Source organism: Heterodontus francisci, chromosome 34, assembly GCF_036365525.1.
Source record: "Heterodontus francisci isolate sHetFra1 chromosome 34, sHetFra1.hap1, whole genome shotgun sequence".
Taxonomy (NCBI): domain Eukaryota; kingdom Metazoa; phylum Chordata; class Chondrichthyes; order Heterodontiformes; family Heterodontidae; genus Heterodontus; species Heterodontus francisci.
In genome coordinates this window covers 15,543,031-15,563,980 of record NC_090404.1, presented here as the reverse complement: position 1 = coordinate 15,563,980, position 20,950 = coordinate 15,543,031, and the positions used below count along the sequence as shown (strand labels likewise).

Sequence of the window (20,950 nt, the reverse complement as noted above, 5' to 3'; positions counted from 1 at the left end):
ACCAGTGGCGAGCACACTGTACAATGTGTCTTTGGGGATCCTGCCATCTTCTATGCGGCTCACATGGCCAAGCCATCTCAAGTGCCGTTGACTCAGTAGTGTGTATAAGCTGGGGATGTTGGCCGCCTCGAGGACTTCTCTGTTGGAGATACGGTCCTGCCACCTGATGCCAAGTGTTCTCCGGAGGCAGCGAAGATGGAATGAATTGAGACGTCGCTCTTGGCTGACATACGTTGTCCAGGCCTCGCTGCCATAGAGCAAGGTACTGAGGACACAGGCTTGATACACTCGGACTTTTGTGTTCCGTGTCAGTGCGCCATTTTCCACGCTCTCTTGGCCAGTCTGGACTTAGCAGTGGAAGCCTTTCCCATGCGCTTGTTGATTTCTGCATCTAGAGACAGGTTACTGGTGATAGTTGAGCCTAGGTAGGTGAACTCTTGAACCACTTCCAGAGCGTGGTCGCCAATATTGATGGATGGAGCATTTCTGACGTCCTGCCCCATGATGTTCGTTTTCTTGAGGCTGATGGTTAGGCCAGATTCATTGCAGGCAGCCGCAAACCTGTCGATGAGACTCTGCAGGCACTCTTCAGTGTGAGATGTTAAAGCAGCATCATCAGCAAAGAGGAGTTCCCTGATGAGGAATTTCCGTACTTTGGACTTCGCTCTTAGACGGGCAAGGTTGAACAACCTGCCCCCTGATCTTGTGTGGAGGAAAATTCCTTCTTCCAAGGACTTGAACGCATGTGAAAGCAGTAAGGAGAAGAAAATCCCAAAAAGTGTGGGTGCGAGAACACAGCCCTGTTTCACGCCACTCAGGATAGGAAAGGGGTCTGATGAGGAGCCACCATGTTGAATTGTGCCTTTCATATTGTCATGGAATGAGGTGATGATACTTAGTAGCTTTGGTGGGCATCCGATCTTTTCTAGTAGTCTGAAGAGACCACGTCTGCTGACGAGGTCAAAGGCTTTGGTGAGATCTATGAAAGCAATGTAGAGGGGCATCTGTTGTTCGCGGCATTTCACCTGTATCTGACGAAGGGAGAACAGCATGTCAACGGTCGATCTCTCTGCACGTAAGCCACACTGTGCCTCAGGGTAGACGCGCTCGGCCAGCTTCTGGAGCCTGTTTAGAGCGACTCGAGCAAAGACTTTCCCCACTATTCTGAGCAGGGAGATTCCACGGTAGTTGTTGCAGTCACCTCGGTCACCTTTGTTTTTATAGAGGGTGATGATATTGGCATCGCGCATGTCCTGAGGTACTGCTTCCTCGTCCCAGCACAGGCATAGCAGTTCATGTAGTGCTGAGAGTATAGCAGGCTTGGCACTCTTGATTATTTCAGGGGTAATGCTGTCCTTCCCAGAGGCTTTTCCGTTGGCTGGAGAATCAATGGCATCACTGAGTTCCGATTTGGTTGGCTGTACGTCCAGCTCATCCATGACTGGTAGAGGCTGGGCTGCATTGAGGGCAGTCTCAGTGACAACATTCTCCCTGGAGTACAGTTCTAGGTCGTGCTCAACCCAGCGGTCCATTTGTTTGCGTTGGTCAGTGATTATGTCCCCTGATTTAGATTGGAGGGGGGGCGATCTTCTTGATGGTTGGCCCAAGAGCTCTCTTAATGCCATCATACATTCCTCTGATGTTTCCAGTGTCTGAGGCCAGCTGAATATGACTGCATAGGTGTTGCCAGTAGTCGTTTGCGCAGCGCCTGGCTGTTCTTTGTGCAGTGCTTCTGGCTGCTTTAAGTGCTACGGATGTTAACTCGCTGGGGGCTTTCTTGTAGTTCAACAGTGCAATGCGCTTAGCGGCTATGACAGGTTCCAGCTCTTCATTATGGGATTGAAACCAGTCTGCATTCCTCTTCACACGTTTGCCATAGGTGGTCAAAGCTGACTCATAGATGGCGTCTCTGATGTGGGCCCACTTGGTCTCAGCATCCCCTGTGGGAGTGTTTTGAAGGGCTGACACAAGTGAATTTAGAAATTTTTGTAACAGCTATGGATGAGAAATTCTGCTCGTGTTGATGCGCGGGTGGCCCTTTTGCTTGGAATGATGCAATTTCTTTGGTCTGAGTCTAATCTTGCTGCATACCAGGGAGTGGTCGGTGTCGCAGTCCGCACTGTGGAAGCTGCGTGTGATTTGAACACAGTTTAAGGAGGCTCGCCTTGTGACGATGAGGTCCAGCTGGTGCCAACGACGTGATCTTGGGTGCCTCCATGAAACCTGGTGACAGGGTTTAGTGTGAAAGAACGAGTTGGTGATGCAGAGGTTATGATAGGTACACAACTCAAGCAGTCTCTGCCCGTTCTCATTCATCCTTCCAACGCCATAGCGCCCAAGGCAGGAGGGCCATGAGTCATGGTCGGCCCCAACCCTGGCATTAAAGTCCCCCAGCAGGAATAGATGTTCGGTGTTGGGGATGCTGCTAATGATATTATGGAGTTCCTCGTAAAACTTATCTTCAGCTTCAGGTGGACAGCCTCACTGGACAACCTCACTGGACATCTACCGCCCGCCTCAAACCGGGCAGCCCCCGGTCAATAAGGTTCTGTCCCGCCACAGTCTACCTGCTTCAATGGGTGCTTGGAGCTCAGGCTCATTGCCCGAAAGGTGGACTGAAACACCGCACCAAACAACACGAAAAAAGGAAAGAAGGTACCAGCCCTTCGCTTTGCAAGCTGGAACGTCAGAACTATGTGTCCTGGCCTGTTGGAAGACCTTACACAAATCAACGATTCTCGGAAGACCGCCATCATTAACAACGAGCTCAGTAGACTCAATGTAGACATTGCAGCACTTCAGGAGACACGCCTCCCTACGAGCAGATCTCTAACAGAGCAAGACTACACCTTCTTCTGGCAGGGCAGGGATCCCGAAGAACCAAGACAGCATGGAGTGGTCTTCGCCATCAGAAACTCCTTGCTCAGCATGATAGAGCCTCCCTCAAATGGCTCGGAACGTATACTGTCCATCCGACTGCTCACCACCTCTAGCCCAGTACACCTACTCAGTATAATAAATAAGGTTTCAATAAACCAAGAGAGAGCTCTCTTTTCCTTCAGTGTATTCTGGTCCAGCTGTCAGTCTGTGTCTGAGTTAGAACAGTCTGTTTCCACTTCAAAATTAAATTGGAACATTGTATCTCGTGTCCTTGTTCTCCGAATGGCTGTATCCCAGGGCAACGAGAATGCATTCCTTGACTCAGTCTCTGGAGCTTGTTGCCTTAAAGCAGTACTGCTCCCTTTCCAGCCTTAAAGGCACACCGCGTTCTTCCCAAAAAAAAAACTGCAGGATCATAGCACTTTGTTTGTGATTCTTCTTTTGTACTGACATCTGGGCCCCACATTGGAATAGCCTCGAAATGCTGCTAGCGTTGTATCCTCCATCTTCAGTGTCACAGCTGAAAAGCCAATCTGTGCCGTGAAAGTGGCCAGAAATTAATGTTTTCCCCAAAATCTTTAAGGTTTCAGACATTTGATCAAAAAGCGTATCTCTTTGGATGTAACTCCAGTTAAGACTAAGCCTATCCATATTCTATATCCTAGCACAATCCAACAATGAAAGCAAGTACTGATTTAGGAATTTCCAAGTAGAATCACTGCAATCTTACATATATAGGAAGTTAAACTCCACAATATATTCTTCTATGGAAGAATCTTCCATTTTACGAAATTTATCAAAGTCCAATGACACCTCATAGGCAATCAATAAGTCATCTTTCACATAAATTTTATCCATCAATTTTAAGAGATTGTCCAAACCTTCCTCATTGTCCAAGTGAGCGTCTAGCTCCGAGAACACTTTGCATCTGATTTTGCTTTTGGCAAGAAGAGAAAGTGCTTCCTTTTTTGGTAAAGACATAACCCGTGTCCACAGATCAACTTCATCCTTCCATTGATCATAAGGCTCAGCTTCACAAAATAGCGGTGGAAAATCATGTCCTCACACCTGGTTTCAGACATCATTCTTCAAATAAAAACTCTCAAAAACAAATTATTAACTCCAATCCTAACCTCCTGTCTGAAAATAAATTTTAGTCTCCAATCTTCACTTTAGACATCCTCTGCTTCCAGTGTTAGAGAAACGTCCAAGCCTGTTTGTGAAGAAGACACTGAGACTAGGATGCTTTAGTGGAGACTGTTTCTTGCTTACCACAAAGTTTATTTTTCCATTCCTAACAATCTCCACCCAGTGCTGGCTGGCTCTCTTTTATATATACATATACATATACAGTTAACTAATCAACACCTGTTCACCCTATTACCTTCACAAGAGGTATTGAAGATCAATCAGCAGAACTTGTTGGACACTAACACCTGTGTATATTGTAGGAAATAGCAGCCCCCAGTGTATATTATAGGGAGCAGCAGCCCCCTGTGTATATTATAGGGAGCAGCAGCCCCCTGTGTATATTATAGGGAGCAGCAGCCCCCAGTGTATACTATAGGGAGCAGCAGCCCCCTGTGTATATTATAGGGAGCAGCAGCCCCCTGTGTATATTATAGGGAGCAGCAGCCCCCAGTGTATATTATAGGGAGCAGCAGCCCCCTGTGTATATTATAGGGAGCAGCAGCCCCCAGTGTATATTATAGGGAGCAGCAGCCCCCTGTGTATATTATAGGGAGCAGCAGCCCCCAGTGTATATTATAGGGAGCAGCAGCCCCCAGTGTATATTATAGGGAGCAGCAGCCCCCAGTGTATACTATAGGGAGCAGCAGCCCCCTGTGTATATTATAGGGAGCAGCAGCCCCCTGTGTATATTATAGGGAGCAGCAGCCCCCAGTGTATACTATAGGGAGCAGCAGCCCCCTGTGTATATTATAGGGAGCAGCAGCCCCCAGTGTATACTATAGGGAGCAGCAGCCCCCTGTGCATATTATAGGAAATAGCAGCCCTCTGTGTATAATATAGGGAGCAGCAGCCCCCTGTGTATATTATAGGGAGCAGCAGCCCCCTGTGTAAACTATAGGGAGCAGCAGCCCCCTGTGTATATTATAGGGAGCAGCAGCCCCCTGTGTATATTATAGGGAGCAGCAGCCCCCAGTGTATATTATAGGGAGCAGCAGCCCCCTGTGTATATTATAGGGAGCAGCAGCCCCCAGTGGATACTATAGGGAGCAGCAGCCCCCTGTGTATATTATAGGGAGCAGCAGCCCCCTGTGTAAACTATAGGGAGCAGCAGCCCCCTGTGTATATTATAGGGAGCAGCAGCCCCCTGTGTATACTATAGGGAGCAGCAGCCCCCTGTGTATATTATAGGAAGTAGCAGCCCCCTGTGTATATTATGGTGAGCAGCAGCCCCAGTGTATACTATAGGGAGCAGCAGCCCCCTGTGTATATTATAGGGAGCAGCAGCCCCCTGTGTAAACTATAGGGAGCAGCAGCCTCCTGTGTATATTGTAGGAAATAGCAGCCCCCTGTGTATACTATAGGGAGCAGCAGCCCCCTGTGTATACTATAGGGAGCAGCAGCCCCCAGTGTATAATATAGGGAGCAGCAGCCCCCAGTGTATATTATACGGAGCAGCAGCCTCCTGTGTATATTGTAGGAAATAGCAGCCCCCTGTGTATACTATAGGGAGCAGCAGCCCCCTGTGTATACTATAGGGAGCAGCAGCCCCCAGTGTATAATATAGGGAGCAGCAGCCCCCAGTGTATATTATACGGAGCAGCAGCCTCCTGTGTATATTGTAGTAAATAGCAGCCCCCTGTGTATATTATACGGAGCAGCAGCCTCCTGTGTATATTGTAGTAAATAGCAGCCCCCTGTGTATAATATAGGGAGCAGCAGCCCCCTTTGTGTATATTATAGGGAGCAGCAGCCCCCTGTGTATACTATAAGGAGCAGCAGCCCCCTGTGTGTATATTATAGGGAGCAGCAGCCCCCTGTGTATATTGTAGGGAGCAGCAGCCCCCAGTGTATATTATAGAGAGCAGCAGCCCCCTGTGTACATTATAGGGAGCAGCAGCCCCCTGTGTATAATATAGGAAGCAGCAGCCCCCTTTGTGTATATTATAGGGAGCAGCAGCCCCCTGTGTATATTATAGAGAGCAGCAGCCCCCTGTGTATATTATAGAGAGCAGCAGCCCCCTGTGTATATTATAGGGAGCAGCAGCCCCCTGTGTATATTATAGAGAGCAACAGCCCCCTGTGTATATTATAGGGAGCAGCAGCCCCCAGTGTATAATATAGGGAGCAGCAGCCCCCAGTGTATATTATAGGGAGCAGCAGCCCCCTGTGTATATTATAGAGAGCAGCAGCCCCCTGTGTACATTATCGGGAGCAGCAGCCCCCTGTGTATATTATAGGGAGCAGCAGCCCCCAGTGTATATTATAGGGAGCAGCAGCCCCCAGTGTATATTATAGGGAGCAGCAGCCCCCTGTGTATATTATAGGGAGCAGCAGCCCCCAGTGTATATTATAGGGAGCAGCAGCCCCCAGTGTATATTATAGGGAGCAGCAGCCCCCTGTGTATATTATAGGGAGCAGCAGCCCCCTGTGTATATTATAGAGAGCAGCAGCCCCCTGTGTACATTATCGGGAGCAGCAGCCCCCAGTGTATATTATAGAGAGCAGCAGCCCCCTGTGTACATTATCGGGAGCAGCAGCCCCCTGTGTATATTATAGGGAGCAGCAGCCCCCAGTGTATATTATAGGGAGCAGCAGCCCCCTGTGTATATTATCGGGAGCAGCAGCCCCCTGTGTATATTATAGGGAGCAGCAGCCCCCTGTGTATATTATAGGGAGCAGCAGCCCCCAGTGTATATTATAGGGAGCAGCAGCCCCCTGTGTATATTATCGGGAGCAGCAGCCCCCAGTGTATATTATAGGGAGCAGCAGCCCCCTGTGTATATTATAGGGAGCAGCAGCCCCCAGTGTATATTATAGGGAGCAGCAGCCCCCAGTGTATATTATAGGGAGCAGCAGCCCCCAGTGTATATTATAGGGAGCAGCAGCCCCCAGTGTATATTATAGGGAGCAGCAGCCCCCTGTGTATATTTTCGGAAGTAGCAGCCCCTGTGTATATTATAGGAAGTAGCAGCCCCCTGTGTATATTATAGGAAGTAGCAGCCCCTCTGTATATTATAGGGAGCAGCAGCCCCCTGTGTATATTATAGGGAGCAGCAGCCCCTGTGTATATTATAGGGAGCAGCAGCCCCTGTGTATATTATAGGAAGTAGCAGCCCCTGTGTATATTATAGGGAGCAGCAGCCCCCTGTGTATATTATAGGGAGCAGCAGCCCCCTGTGTATATTATAGGGAGCAGCAGCCCCCAGTGTATATTATAGGGAGCAACAGCCCCCTGTGTATATTATAGGGAGCAGCAGCCCCCTGTGTATACTATAGGGAGCAGCAGCCCCTGTGTATATTTTAGGAAGTAGCAGCCCCTGTGTATATTATAGGGAGCAGCAGCCCCCTGTGTATACTACAGGGAGCAGCAGCCCCTGTGTATATTATAGGAAGTAGCAGCCCCTGTGTATATTATAGGGAGCAGCAGCCCCCTGTGTATATTATAGGGAGCAGCAGCCCCCAGTGTATATTTTAGGGAGCAGCAGCCCCCTGTGTATACTATAGGGAGCAGCAGCCCCCTGTGTATATTATAGGAAGTAGCAGCCCCTGTGTATATTATAGGAAGTAGCAGCCCCCTGTGTATACTATACGGAGCAGCAGCCTCCTGTGTATATTGTAGTAAATAGCAGCCCCCTGTGTATATTATAGAGAGCAGCAGCCCCCAGTGTATATTATAGGGAGCAGCAGCCCCCAGTGTATATTATAGGGAGCAGCAGCCCCCTGTGTATATTATAGGGAGCAGCAGCCCCCAGTGTATATTATAGAGAGCAGCAGCCCCCTGTGTACATTATAGGGAGCAGCAGCCCCCTGTGTATAATATAGGGAGCAGCTGCCCCCTTTGTGTATATTATAGGGAGCAGCAGCCCCCTGTGTATATTATAGGGAGCAGCAGCCCCCTGTGTATAATATAGGGAGCAGCTGCCCCCTTTGTGTATATTATAGGGAGCAGCAGCCCCCTGTGTATATTATAGAGAGCAGCAGCCCCCTGTGTATATTATAGAGAGCAGCAGCCCCCTGTGTATATTATAGGGAGCAGCAGCCCCCTGTGTATATTATAGGGAGCAGCAGCCCCCTGTGTATATTATAGGGAGCAGCAGCCCCCAGTGTATATTATAGGGAGCAGCAGCCCCCAGTGTATATTATAGGGAGCAGCAGCCCCCTGTGTATATTATAGGAAGTAGCAGCCCCCAGTGTATATTATAGGGAGCAGCAGCCCCCAGTGTATAATATAGGGAGCAGCAGCCCCCAGTGTATATTATAGGGAGCAGCAGCCCCCTGTGTATATTATAGGGAGCAGCAGCCCCCTGTGTATATTATAGGGAGCAGCAGCCCCCTGTGTATATTATAGGGAGCAGCAGCCCCCTGTGTATATTATAGGGAGCAGCAGCCCCCTGTGTATATTAGAGGGAGCAGCAGCCCCCAGTGTATATTATATGGTGCAGCAGCCCCCAGTGTATATTATAGGGAGCAGCAGCCCCCAGTGTATATTATAGGGAGCAGCAGCCCCTGTGTATATTATAGGGAGCAGCAGCCCCCAGTGTATATTATAGGGAGCAGCAGCCCCCTGTGTATATTATAGGGAGCAGCAGCCCCCAGTGTATATTATAGGGAGCAGCAGCCCCCTGTGTATATTATAGGGAGCAGCAGCCCCCTGTGTATATTATAGGGAGCAGCAGCCCCCAGTGTATATTATAGGGAGCAGCAGCCCCCTGTGTATATTATAGGGAGCAGCAGCCCCTGTGTATATTATAGGGAGCAGCAGCCCCCTGTGTATATTATAGGGAGCAGCAGCCCCCTGTGTATATTATGGGGAGCAGCAGCCCCTGTGTATATTATAGGAAGTAGCAGCCCCCTGTGTATATTATAGGAAGTAGCAGCCCCTGTGTATATTATAGGAAGTAGCAGCCCCTGTGTATATTATAGGGAGCAGCAGCCCCCTGTGTACATTATAGGGAGCAGCAGCCCCTGTGTATATTATAGGAAGTAGCAGCCCCTGTGTATATTATAGGGAGCAGCAGCCCCCTGTGTATATTATAGGGAGCAGCAGCCCCCTGTGTATATTATAGGGAGCAACAGCCCCCTGTGTATATTATAGGGAGCAGCAGCCCCCTGTGTATATTATAGGGAGCAGCAGCCCCTGTGTATATTATAGGAAGTAGCAGCCCCTGTGTATATTATAGGGAGCAGCAGCCCCCTGTGTATATTATAGGGAGCAGCAGCCCCCTGTGTATATTATAGGGAGCAGCAGCCCCCTGTGTATACTATAGGGAGCAGCAGCCCCCAGTGTATATTATAGGGAGCAACAGCCCCCTGTGTATATTATAGGGAGCAGCAGCCCCCTGTGTATACTATAGGGAGCAGCAGCCCCTGTGTATATTATGGGAAGTAGCAGCCCCTGTGTATATTATAGGGAGCAGCAGCCCCCTGTGTATACTATAGGGAGCAGCAGCCCCTGTGAATATTATAGGAAGTAGCAGCCCCTGTGTATATTATAGGGAGCAGCAGCCCCCTGTGTATATTATAGGGAGCAGCAGCCCCCAGTGTATATTTTAGGGAGCAGCAGCCCCCTGTGTATACTATAGGGAGCAGCAGCCCCTGTGTATATTATAGGAAGTAGCAGCCCCTGTGTATATTATAGGAAGTAGCAGCCCCCTGTGTATACTATATGGAGCAGCAGCCCCTTGTGTATACTATAGGGAGCAGCAGTCCCCAGTGTATACTATCGGGAGCAGCAGGCCCCTCTGTATATTATAGGGAGCAGCAGCCCCCTGTGTATATTATAGGAAGTAGCAGCCCCCTGTGTATACTATCGGGAGCAGCAGGCCCCTCTGTATATTATAGGGAGCAGCAGCCCCCTGTGTATACAATAGGGAGCAGCAGCCCCCTGTGTATACTATAGGAAGTAGCAGCCCCCTGTGTATATTATAGGGAGCAGCAGCCCCCAGTGTATATTATAGGGAGCAGCAGCCCCCTGTGTATACTATCGGGAGCAGCAGGCCCCTCTGTATATTATCGGAAGCAGCAGCCCCCAGTGCATATTATAGGAAGTAGCAGCCCCCTGTGTATACTTTGGGGAGCAGCAGCCCCCTGTGTATACTATAGGAAGTAGCAGCCCCCTGTGTATACTATGGGAAGTAGCAGCCCCCTGTGTATACTATGGGAAGTAGCAGCCCCCTCTGTATACTATAGGAAGTAGCAGCCCCCTGTGTATACTATGGGAAGTAGCAGCCCCCTGTGTATACTATGGGAAGTAGCAGCCCCCTCTGTATATTATAGGAAGTAGCAGCCCCCAGTGTATATTATAGGGAGCAGCAGCCCCCTGTGTATATTATAGGGAGCAGCAGCCCCCTGTGTATATTATAGGAAGTAGCAGCCCCCTGTGTATATTATAGGGAGCAGCAGCCCCCAGTGTATAATATAGGGAGCAGCAGCCCCCAGTGTATATTATAGGGAGCAGCAGCCCCCTGTGTATATTATAGGGAGCAGCAGCCCCCTGTGTATATTATAGGGAGCAGCAGCCCCCTGTGTATATTATAGGGAGCAGCAGCCCCCAGTGTACATTATAGGGAGCAGCAGCCCCCTGTGTATAATATAGGGAGCAGCTGCCCCCTTTGTGTATATTATAGGGAGCAGCAGCCCCCTGTGTATATTATAGAGAGCAGCAGCCCCCTGTGTATATTATAGAGAGCAGCAGCCCCCTGTGTATATTATAGGGAGCAGCAGCCCCCAGTGTATAATATAGGGAGCAGCAGCCCCCAGTGTATATTATAGGGAGCAGCAGCCCCCTGTGTATATTATAGAGAGCAGCAGCCCCCTGTGTACATTATAGGGAGCAGCAGCCCCCTGTGTATATTATAGGGAGCAGCAGCCCCCAGTGTATAATATAGGGAGCAGCAGCCCCCAGTGTATATTATAGGGAGCAGCAGCCCCCAGTGTATATTATAGGGAGCAGCAGCCCCCTGTGTATATTATAGGGAGCAGCAGCCCCCTGTGTATATTATAGGGAGCAGCAGCCCCCAGTGTATAATATAGGGAGCAGCAGCCCCCTGTGTATATTATAGGGAGCAGCAGCCCCCTGTGTATATTATAGGGAGCAGCAGCCCCCAGTGTATAATATAGGGAGCAGCAGCCCCCTGTGTATATTATAGGGAGCAGCAGCCCCCTGTGTATATTATAGGGAGCAGCAGCCCCCAGTGTATATTATAGGGAGCAGCAGCCCCCTGTGTATATTATAGGGAGCAGCAGCCCCCTGTGTATATTATAGGGAGCAGCAGCCCCCAGTGTATATTATAGGGAGCAGCAGCCCCCTGTGTATATTATAGGGAGCAGCAGCCCCCTGTGTATATTATAGGGAGCAGCAGCCCCCAGTGTATATTATATGGAGCAGCAGCCCCCAGTGTATATTATAGGGAGCAGCAGCCCCCAGTGTATATTATAGGGAGCAGCAGCCCCCAGTGTATATTATAGGGAGCAGCAGCCCCCTGTGTATATTATAGGGAGCAGCAGCCCCTGTGTATATTATAGGGAGCAGCAGCCCCCTGTGTATATTATAGGAAGTAGCAGCCCCTGTGTATATTATAGGGAGCAGCAGCCCCCTGTGTATATTATAGGAAGTAGCAGCCCCTGTGTATATTATAGGAAGTAGCAGCCCCTGTGTATATTATAGGGAGCAGCAGCCCCCTGTGTATACTATAGGGAGCAGCAGCCCCTGTGTATATTATAGGGAGCAGCAGCCCCCAGTGTATATTATAGGGAGCAGCAGCCCCCTGTGTATATTATAGGGAGCAGCAGCCCCTGTGTATATTATAGGGAGCAGCAGCCCCCTGTGTATATTATATGGAGCAGCAGCCCCCAGTGTATATTATAGGGAGCAGCAGCCCCCAGTGTATATTATAGGGAGCAGCAGCCCCCTGTGTATATTATAGGGAGCAGCAGCCCCTGTGTATATTATAGGAAGTAGCAGCCCCTGTGTATATTATAGGGAGCAGCAGCCCCCTGTGTATATTATAGGGAGCAGCAGCCCCCTGTGTATATTATAGGGAGCAGCAGCCCCCAGTGTATATTATAGGGAGCAACAGCCCCCTGTGTATATTATAGGGAGCAGCAGCCCCCTGTGTATACTATAGGGAGCAGCAGCCCCTGTGTATATTATGGGAAGTAGCAGCCCCTGTGTATATTATAGGGAGCAGCAGCCCCCTGTGTATACTATAGGGAGCAGCAGCCCCTGTGTATATTATAGGAAGTAGCAGCCCCTGTGTATATTATAGGGAGCAGCAGCCCCCTGTGTATATTATAGGGAGCAGCAGCCCCCAGTGTATATTTTAGGGAGCAGCAGCCCCCTGTGTATACTATAGGGAGCAGCAGCCCCTGTGTATATTATAGGAAGTAGCAGCCCCTGTGTATATTATAGGAAGTAGCAGCCCCCTGTGTATACTATATGGAGCAGCAGCCCCTTGTGTATACTATAGGGAGCAGCAGTCCCCAGTGTATACTATCGGGAGCAGCAGGCCCCTCTGTATATTATAGGGAGCAGCAGCCCCCTGTGTATATTATAGGAAGTAGCAGCCCCCTGTGTATACTATCGGGAGCAGCAGGCCCCTCTGTATATTATAGGGAGCAGCAGCCCCCTGTGTATACAATAGGGAGCAGCAGCCCCCTGTGTATACTATAGGAAGTAGCAGCCCCCTGTGTATATTATAGGAAGTAGCAGCCCCCAGTGTATATTATAGGGAGCAGCAGCCCCCTGTGTATACTATCGGGAGCAGCAGGCCCCTCTGTATATTATAGGAAGCAGCAGCCCCCAGTGCATATTATAGGAAGTAGCAGCCCCCTGTGTATACTTTGGGGAGCAGCAGCCCCCTGTGTATACTATAGGAAGTAGCAGCCCCCTGTGTATACTATGGGAAGTAGCAGCCCCCTGTGTATACTATGGGAAGTAGCAGCCTCCTGTGTATACTATGGGAAGTAGCAGCCCCCTCTGTATACTATGGGAAGTAGCAGCCCCCTGTGTATACTATGGGAAGTAGCAGCCCCCTGTGTATACTATGGGAAGTAGCAGCCCATGTGTATATTACAGAATAGCAGCTCCCCCTGTGATTAGTACAGGGAATAGCAGCTCCCCCCACCTGCCCAGTGTATGGTAAAGGGAATAGCAGCCCCTGTGTTTATTACAGAATAGAATTCCCCTCTGTGTATACTATAAGGAATAATAGCCCCTCTGTCTGCTATAGGAAATATATCCATGATGCTCCAGCCTGTCTCCAGAATTCTCAATTGTTTCTGCCTCTCTTGCCTTGCACACGATGGCTAGTTGAATTTATTGGCCCTTCTCCTCACAGATGGACATCGCGAATACAGAATCCAAAGAGGTACAATATTCACCCGTGTATCCCAGAGCTCCAATGACCGGAAGAGGCTCTAAACTTCCATCATTATACAATATCATGGGCAACAGGCAGAAAGCCCCAGAGATGGCAGATGTCCCTGATGTCAAGGGCTGTGTCCCCTCAGGTGAGAATGATCCAAAGCAAATCATGAAATAGTGGGAAATGTTACCAAGAGGAAGCACAAGGTACTACTCTCTTTCCCACCCGTGCTGTACCAGTCCTCTGACCTGGGAATATTTGATGGGGACAGTGTAGAGGGAGCTTTACTCTCTATCTAACCCCCGTGCTGTACCTGCCCTGGGAGTGTTTGATGGGGACAGTGTAGAGAGAGTTTTACTCTGTATCTAACCCCGTGCTGTACCTGCCCTGGGAGTGTTTGATGGGGACAGTGGAGAGGGAGCTTTACTCTGTATCTAACCCCCGTGCTGTACCTGTCCTGGGAGTGTTTGATGGGGACAGTGTAGAGGGAGCTTTACTCTGTATCTAACCCCCGTGTTGTACCTGTCCTGGGAGTGTTTGATGGGGACAGTGTAGAGGGAGCTTTACTCTGTATCTAACCCCCGTGCTGTACCTGTCCTGGGAGTGTTTGATGGGGACAGTGTAGAGGGAGCTTTACTCTGTATCTAACCCCCATTTTTCTTCTTTTAGAGGGAGCTTTACTCTGTATCTAACCCCCATTTTTCTTCTTTTAGAGGGAGCTTTACTCTGTATCTAACCCCCATTTTTTTTTTTTTAGAGGGAGCTTTACTCTGTATCTAACCCCGTACTGTACCTGTCCTGGGAGTGTTTGATGGGACAATGTAGAGGGAGCTTTACTCTATATCTAACCTGTGCTGTGTGTATGCTGGGCATGTTTGTTGGGACAGTACAGAGGGAGACAGAAGCCTCTCCTCCACTCCAGAGGCTTGAACTCACAATGCTGGGTCAACACCTCTGGTACCAGTACTAACAAAGTGCTACACAGTTGGAAATGCTGTCCTACGGATGAGACATTAAACTGAGTGTCCGTCTGCTCTCTCAGGAAGTTAAAGATCCAACAGCAGCTTTGGAAGAAAAGTGAGGGGCTCACCCGGCGTCCTGTCCCAGCCTCCCTCCCACAAATAATCTCACTGCGAAACACTGGTTAACCAGAGATTCATCTCAGTGCTAACTGCCTCCATAAGAGATGTGACTGAGTGTCAGAAGTATTTGATTGGCACTTCCTAAGGGTGTGAAATGTGCAATAGTAGTTCACTTTTGTTGTTCGGGTCAATATGAGTGATAAGCAGAGAGTTGTGCGGAAGTGTGAATCAGGGTGCGAGGAGGGTGGGGGGCTGACCACCCTCCGCTCACCCCTCCCCATTATGTACCTTATGACAAAGTCCTGAACCCGAACACTAAATCTAACTCTATATTGCAGTTTGCATATTACATTGAATTGTTTAGAATTTAAAACCAAAATGAAAGAATTTGCATTTATATAGCAACTTTCATGATCTCGGGATACACCAAAGTGCTTAACCACCAATGCATTACCTTTTTTGAAGTTTGTTCACTGTTGTGATGGGGAAACATGCCAACTAACTTGCGCACAGTAAGATCCCGTGAACAGCAATGAGACAATGGCCAGATGACCTGTTGGTTGAGGATGCCAGGTCACCGAGGAGAACACCCCTGCTCTTAGAAACAAAGACAATGTACATCAGTGAAGGAGGTCATGTGCCAGCCAAAAATGCACTGAGGGCTTCTGCCTTTACTCTCCTTTCAGGCACCTTTCAGGTCAAAACATTTCTTCTCAATGCACCCCCCCCCCCCTCAACCCCGCTTCCAATCGTTCTGCCAATTACTTTAAATCTATACTCCCCGGTTGTTAATCTTTCTGCGAAGGGAAATACGTCCTTTCTGTTCACTCCATCTAGGTCCCTCATAATTTCATACATTACATACATTAAATCTCCTCTGGGTCTCTTCTGTTCCAAAGAGAACAATGCCAGCCTATCCAATCTTTCCTCATCGCTAAAATTCTCCAGTCCTGGCATTTATTGTGTATTCCTTTGCCTTGTTTGCCCTCCCCAAATGCATTACCTCACACTTGTCCGAATTGAATTCCATTTGCCACTTTTCTGCCCACCTGACCAGTCAATTGCCTTCCTGCTGTCTACACCTTTCTTCTTCATTATCAACCACACTGCCAATTTTCGTATCGTCTGCAGACTTAATGATACCCCCTACATTTAAGTCTAAATAGAGTCATAGTCATTTACGGCACAGATGGAGGCCATTCGGCCAATCGAGGCCATGCTGGCTCTCCACAGACCAATCCAGTCAGTCCCACTGCCCCGCTTGATCCCCGTGGGCCTGCAAGTTTATTTCCTTCAAGTGGCCATCCAATGTCCTTTTGAAATCATTGATTGTCTCTACTTTCGCCACCCTCATAGACAGCGAGTTCCAGGCCATTACCACTCGCTGTGTAAAATGTTCTTCCTCACATCCTCTTGCTCAAAACTTTTAATCTGTGTCCTCTAGTCCTTGTACCATCAATTAATGGGAACAATTTTTCCTTGTCTACATTATCTAAGCCTATTATAAACTTGTATTATAAATTAGGGCAGCACAGTGGCGCTGTGGTTAGCACCGCAGCCTCACAGCTCCAGGGACCCGGGTTCGATTCCAGGTACTGCCTGTGTGGAGTTTGCAAGTTCTCCCTGTGTCTGTGTGGGTTTTCTCCAGGTGCTCCGGTTTCCTCCCACAAGCCAAAAGACTTGCAGGTTGATAGGTAAATTGGCCATTATAAATTGTCACTAGTATAGGTAGGTGGTAGGGAAATATAGGGATAGGTGGGGATGTTTGGTGGGAATGTGGGATTAGTGTAAATGGGTGGTTGATGTTCGGCACAGACTCGGTGGGCCGAAGGACCTGTTTCAGTGCTGTATCTCTAATCTAATCTAATCTTGTACAATTCCATTAAATCTTCCCTCAATCGCCATTGTTCTAAAGAGAACAAACCCATCTTTTCCAACCTAACCTTGTAACTAAACTCCTCCATCCCTGAAACCATTCTGGTAAATCTCCTCTGCACCCTGTCAAGGGCCCTCACATCCTTCCTGGAGTGTAGTGACCGGAACTGGAGGCAATACTCTAGTTTGGGCCTAACCAGAGCTTTATAAAGGCTCAGGATAACTTCCCTGCTTTTGTTCTCAATGCCTCTATATATGAAGCCCAAGATCCCATATGCTTTACTAACCACTCTCTTAATATGCCCTGCTACCTTCAAAGATCGATGCATATGCACCCCCAGGTCTCTCTGTTCCTGCACACTCGTTAGAACTGCGCCATTATGTCTATATTGCCTCACCCTGTAGCTTCTCCCAAAATGCATCAACTCACACATCACTGATATATATTACGAAAAGCAAGGTGCCTAGTACTGAGCCCTGCGGAACCCCACTGGAAACAGCCTTCCATTCACAAAAGCACCCATCGACCATTACTCTTTGCTTCCTGCCTCTGAAACAATTTTGGATCCAATTTCCCACTTTCCCTTGGACCCCATGGACTTTTACTTTTAAGACCAATCTGCCCTGTGGGACATTATCAAAAGCCTTGCTAAAATCCATGTAGACTGCATCAAATGCGCCATCCTCATTGATCCTCCTAAAATTCAATTTAATCAGACAAATCTACGCTGCCCTGGCGTAATATATACCTTTCTAAAATGACAATTGATATTGTCCCTTTGAATTTTTTCCAATAATTTGCCAACACTTATGATGGACTGTCTGGTCTGTAATCGCTCAGTCTATCCCTTCCTCCCTTTAGAAAAAAAGTGCAATGTTAGCAGTCTTCCAGTCCTCCGGCACCATACCTGTAGTCAGAGAAGATTGGAATATGATGATCAGAACCTTTGCTTTTTCCTCCCTTGCTTCTCTTAGCAGCCTGGGATATCTTTCATCTGGACCTGGCAATCTATCTACTCAAAGATGCTAAACCACTTGATATTTCCTTTTGTTATCCCATCCAATATTTCACTCTTCTCCTCCATAACTACAATGTCTGCAGCATTCTTCTCTTTTGTGAAGACAGACGCAAAGTATTCAGTAAGAACCACGCCCACATCATCTGCCTCCACACACAGAATTTTCATCTCCAACATGCCCTAATCTTTCCTTTGTTATCCTTTTGTTCTTTATGTATTTATAAAGCATCTTTTGTTTTCCTTTGTTATGCCAATATTTTTTCATGCCCATTCTTTGCTTTCCTAATTTCCTTTTTAATTTCACCCCTGCATCAGTCCTACTCGGGCCCCCTCCCTCACCTCTTCTTTCAGTTTGCTTACCCACTGTTTTTTTCAGGTTGTTTTTCTTCAGGTTTGCACTTGCTGATGTTCATTATTCAGTATATTCACACCTAATCTGTACTAATGCTTTGTCTTTCAACACACCATTAACATATTGTTTGCCTTTGCTCCGTGACCTTTTGGTCAGCTATGTGGCCTGGTCCAATCTGCACCTTCTCCTTTGTTATCTCTTGCCCAACCCCCACCTCACTTGTTTATAATCTGTGACTTTTCTAATATTTGTCAGTTCCGAAGAAGGGTCACTGACCCGAAACGTTAACTCTGCTTCTCTTTCCACAGATGCTGCCAGACCTGCTGAGTGAATCCAGCATTTCTTGTTTTTGTTTCTTCTTTCAGTACATTGATAACTGTATCAGTGCTGCTTCCCGCTCTCACCCTGAACTGGAAAATTTCATTGACTTTGTTTCCCATTTCCACCCTTCTCTCACCTTCACATGGTCCATCTCCAATTCTTCCCTTCCTTTCCTCAACTTCTTTATCTCCATTTCTGGGGTTAGACTATCAACCAATTTTCACTATAATCCCACGGACTCCCACAACTACCTGGACTACACTTCCTCACTCCCCACTTCCTGGAAGGACTCCATTCCATTCTCTCAGTTTCTCCATCTCCTAGCATCTGTTCGGATGATGCAACCTTCCATACTAGCGTTTCTGCTATGTCTTCCTTTTTCCTCAACTGAGGAATCTTCCCCTCCCCCACCCCCCACTGTGTCTGAAAGGACCCTCGACTGTGTCCAATCTATTTCACACACTTCTGCTCTCACCCCATCCTCTCCCTCCCAGAACCATGATAGGGTTCCCCTTGTCCTCACCTTCCACTCCACCAGCCTCTGTATTCAATGGATCATCCTCCGCCATTTCCGCCACTTCCACCGTGATGCCACCACCTAACACTAAAGTGATTTATTACTTTAACCCCTTAAAGGGACTAAACCAAATCAGGAGTACATCCCTATGAATCTCCTTTAATTAAGTTCTAACCAGACAAACTCTTATAGACACTTATTTGGGTCCAAAGAATTGAACTAGTTTTCCTCCAAAGAAAGAAAACAACAGAGAATATTACCATCTTTCGGATAGCCTATTTTAAAATAATTATGACTCAGTCATAAATATCCCAGATATTATAAGGATCTGGGAAACTCTCTTCAATACGTAGCTCTCCACTTAAAGAGACACAGAGAGGGAGGGGGTTCTTGTAGTTGTATACAGAATGTTGTATTAATACAGTTGTATTAACCTTTATATATTTATTAAAGAATTTAACATGCAATACACTTTTAAGTGGATAAGTATACTACAATTTCAAAGATTACTAAGAGATGTAAAACATAATCTTATTTCTAAAATAGAATCCAAAAGTTCAACCTTGACAATGTTGCAGCAGGATATCTTAGAATATACATCAAAAATCAAAGTAAACTGTTACCTTAAATTCCCCGAGTAAGCCTCCTACCTAACAAGACAAAACACTCTCGGTTAAGAGCAGAATTCTCCTGTCATGCAGTCAGCGGTTCTTACCATAGGTTGAGATGTATCGGTGAGGAATTTCAATGCCCCTGATTTTTCAATTCAAAACTCTCACATTTATACTGTTTCTAATCTATTAACTCATCTTTTGGAATGTAGCTGTTACCTTTCTGTGCGTGTTTTTTCCTGCTTTCATTATCCATATATGGTAATGTCGTTAGCTACTTATTCCCAATTATGGTAATATCGTTAGCTACTTATTCCCAATTAATTATCTGCTGAGAATTCCTTTCTCATGAAGTTGTGAGCATTTATCTTGTCAAAATGTTTGTAGTGTTTCCTTAAATCAGTCTGTCTGTATCATTAACATTATCAACTAATTCGGATTATAGTTATCAGTATGGACCATGTATAGCCTGTCTCATTTAACTTCAAAGGTGTTTCTGGTTCACATTCCGTTGTAACAGGGATGTTCATGGATTTTTAACTCTGTCCTTGAAAGGAATTTTAGTGAGTCTTGAAAACTGGCCATTTATTCAATCTTCAATTCTAAAAGGTATAATCTATTAATTATATCTAAATTCTACCTAGTTAAGCCTATTATACCTATATTTCATCACAACATATCTTCCCTTCCCTGTCCACATTCCCCCCGCGACACCCTGGTCCACTCTTCAATAACCCCAACACCCTCACTCTCTCCTATGGCACCTTTCCATGCAAGCACAGGAGATGCAATACCTGCCCTTTTAACTCCTCCCTTCTCACCATCCAGGGCCCCAACCACTCCTTCCAAGTGAAACAGCGATTTACTTGTACTTCTTTCAATGTGGTATGCTGTATTCGCTGCTCGTAATGTGGTCTCATCTATTGGTTAGACTAAACACAGACTGGGCGACTGATTTCCGGAACTCCTCCATTCAGTCCCCAATTGTGACCCTGAGCTTCCTGTTGCTTGTCATTTCAGTTCTCCACCTTCCTCCCACTCTGACCTCTCTGACCTTTTTCTCCTTGGCTTGCAACAGCGTTCCAATGAAACAACGCAAGCTCGAAGAACAGCCCCTCACCTTTCGACTGGTCACTTTACAGCCTTCTGGACGCAACACTGAGTTCAATAATTTTAGATCGTAACCTCTTCCCCCATGTTTTTTCTTTTTTCGTCTTTCTGTTGCTGGTTCGTTCTTCCCCACCCCTGGCATCTCTTTCTTAATCCTTTTACTTTGTGTCTGGACAGCTGCTAACTTGCCATTTACACCTCATCCAGACACATCTTTTGTCATTTAATCTGTCCTGCTCTCCTCCTTATCACAGACCTTTCCTTTTGTTCTTCTTCCCGCCTCCCCTCTTTCACTTGCTCAAAACGTATTACATTTCCACCTTTCCCAATTCTGATGAAAGGTTACAGACCTAAAACGTTAACTCTGCTTTTCTCTCCACTGATGCTGCTTGACCTGCTGAGGATTTCCAGCATTTTCTGTTTTTGTTATAAGCTTCCCTTGCCTCATCCTACCCTGCAACCTGCAGGTTCTTTAACATTGGGGTGGGGGGAGGAGTCTAGATTTGAGTGTCCCACCCTTTTTCTTAGTGGGAACACGTTTGTTCTGAACCCTCTGTACCTCCTCCTTGAATACCTCTCACTGCTCTCACACTGATTTACCTCCAAGCATCTTCTTGCAGTAGAGGC

At 47.4% G+C, this 20,950-nt stretch overlaps 1 protein-coding gene across 1 annotated transcript in view; it reads left to right on the top strand.

Moving 5' to 3' along the window:
* LOC137348669 (E3 ubiquitin-protein ligase MARCHF7-like) overlaps nt 1–20,950 on the top strand; it is a 136,950-nt gene that overhangs the window by 51,730 nt on the left and 64,270 nt on the right. Inside the window, exon 5 of the mRNA XM_068013928.1 lies at nt 13,410–13,581. Coding sequence (XP_067870029.1) covers nt 13,410–13,581 — 172 coding nt within the window. The remainder of the gene's footprint in view (nt 1–13,409; nt 13,582–20,950) is intronic.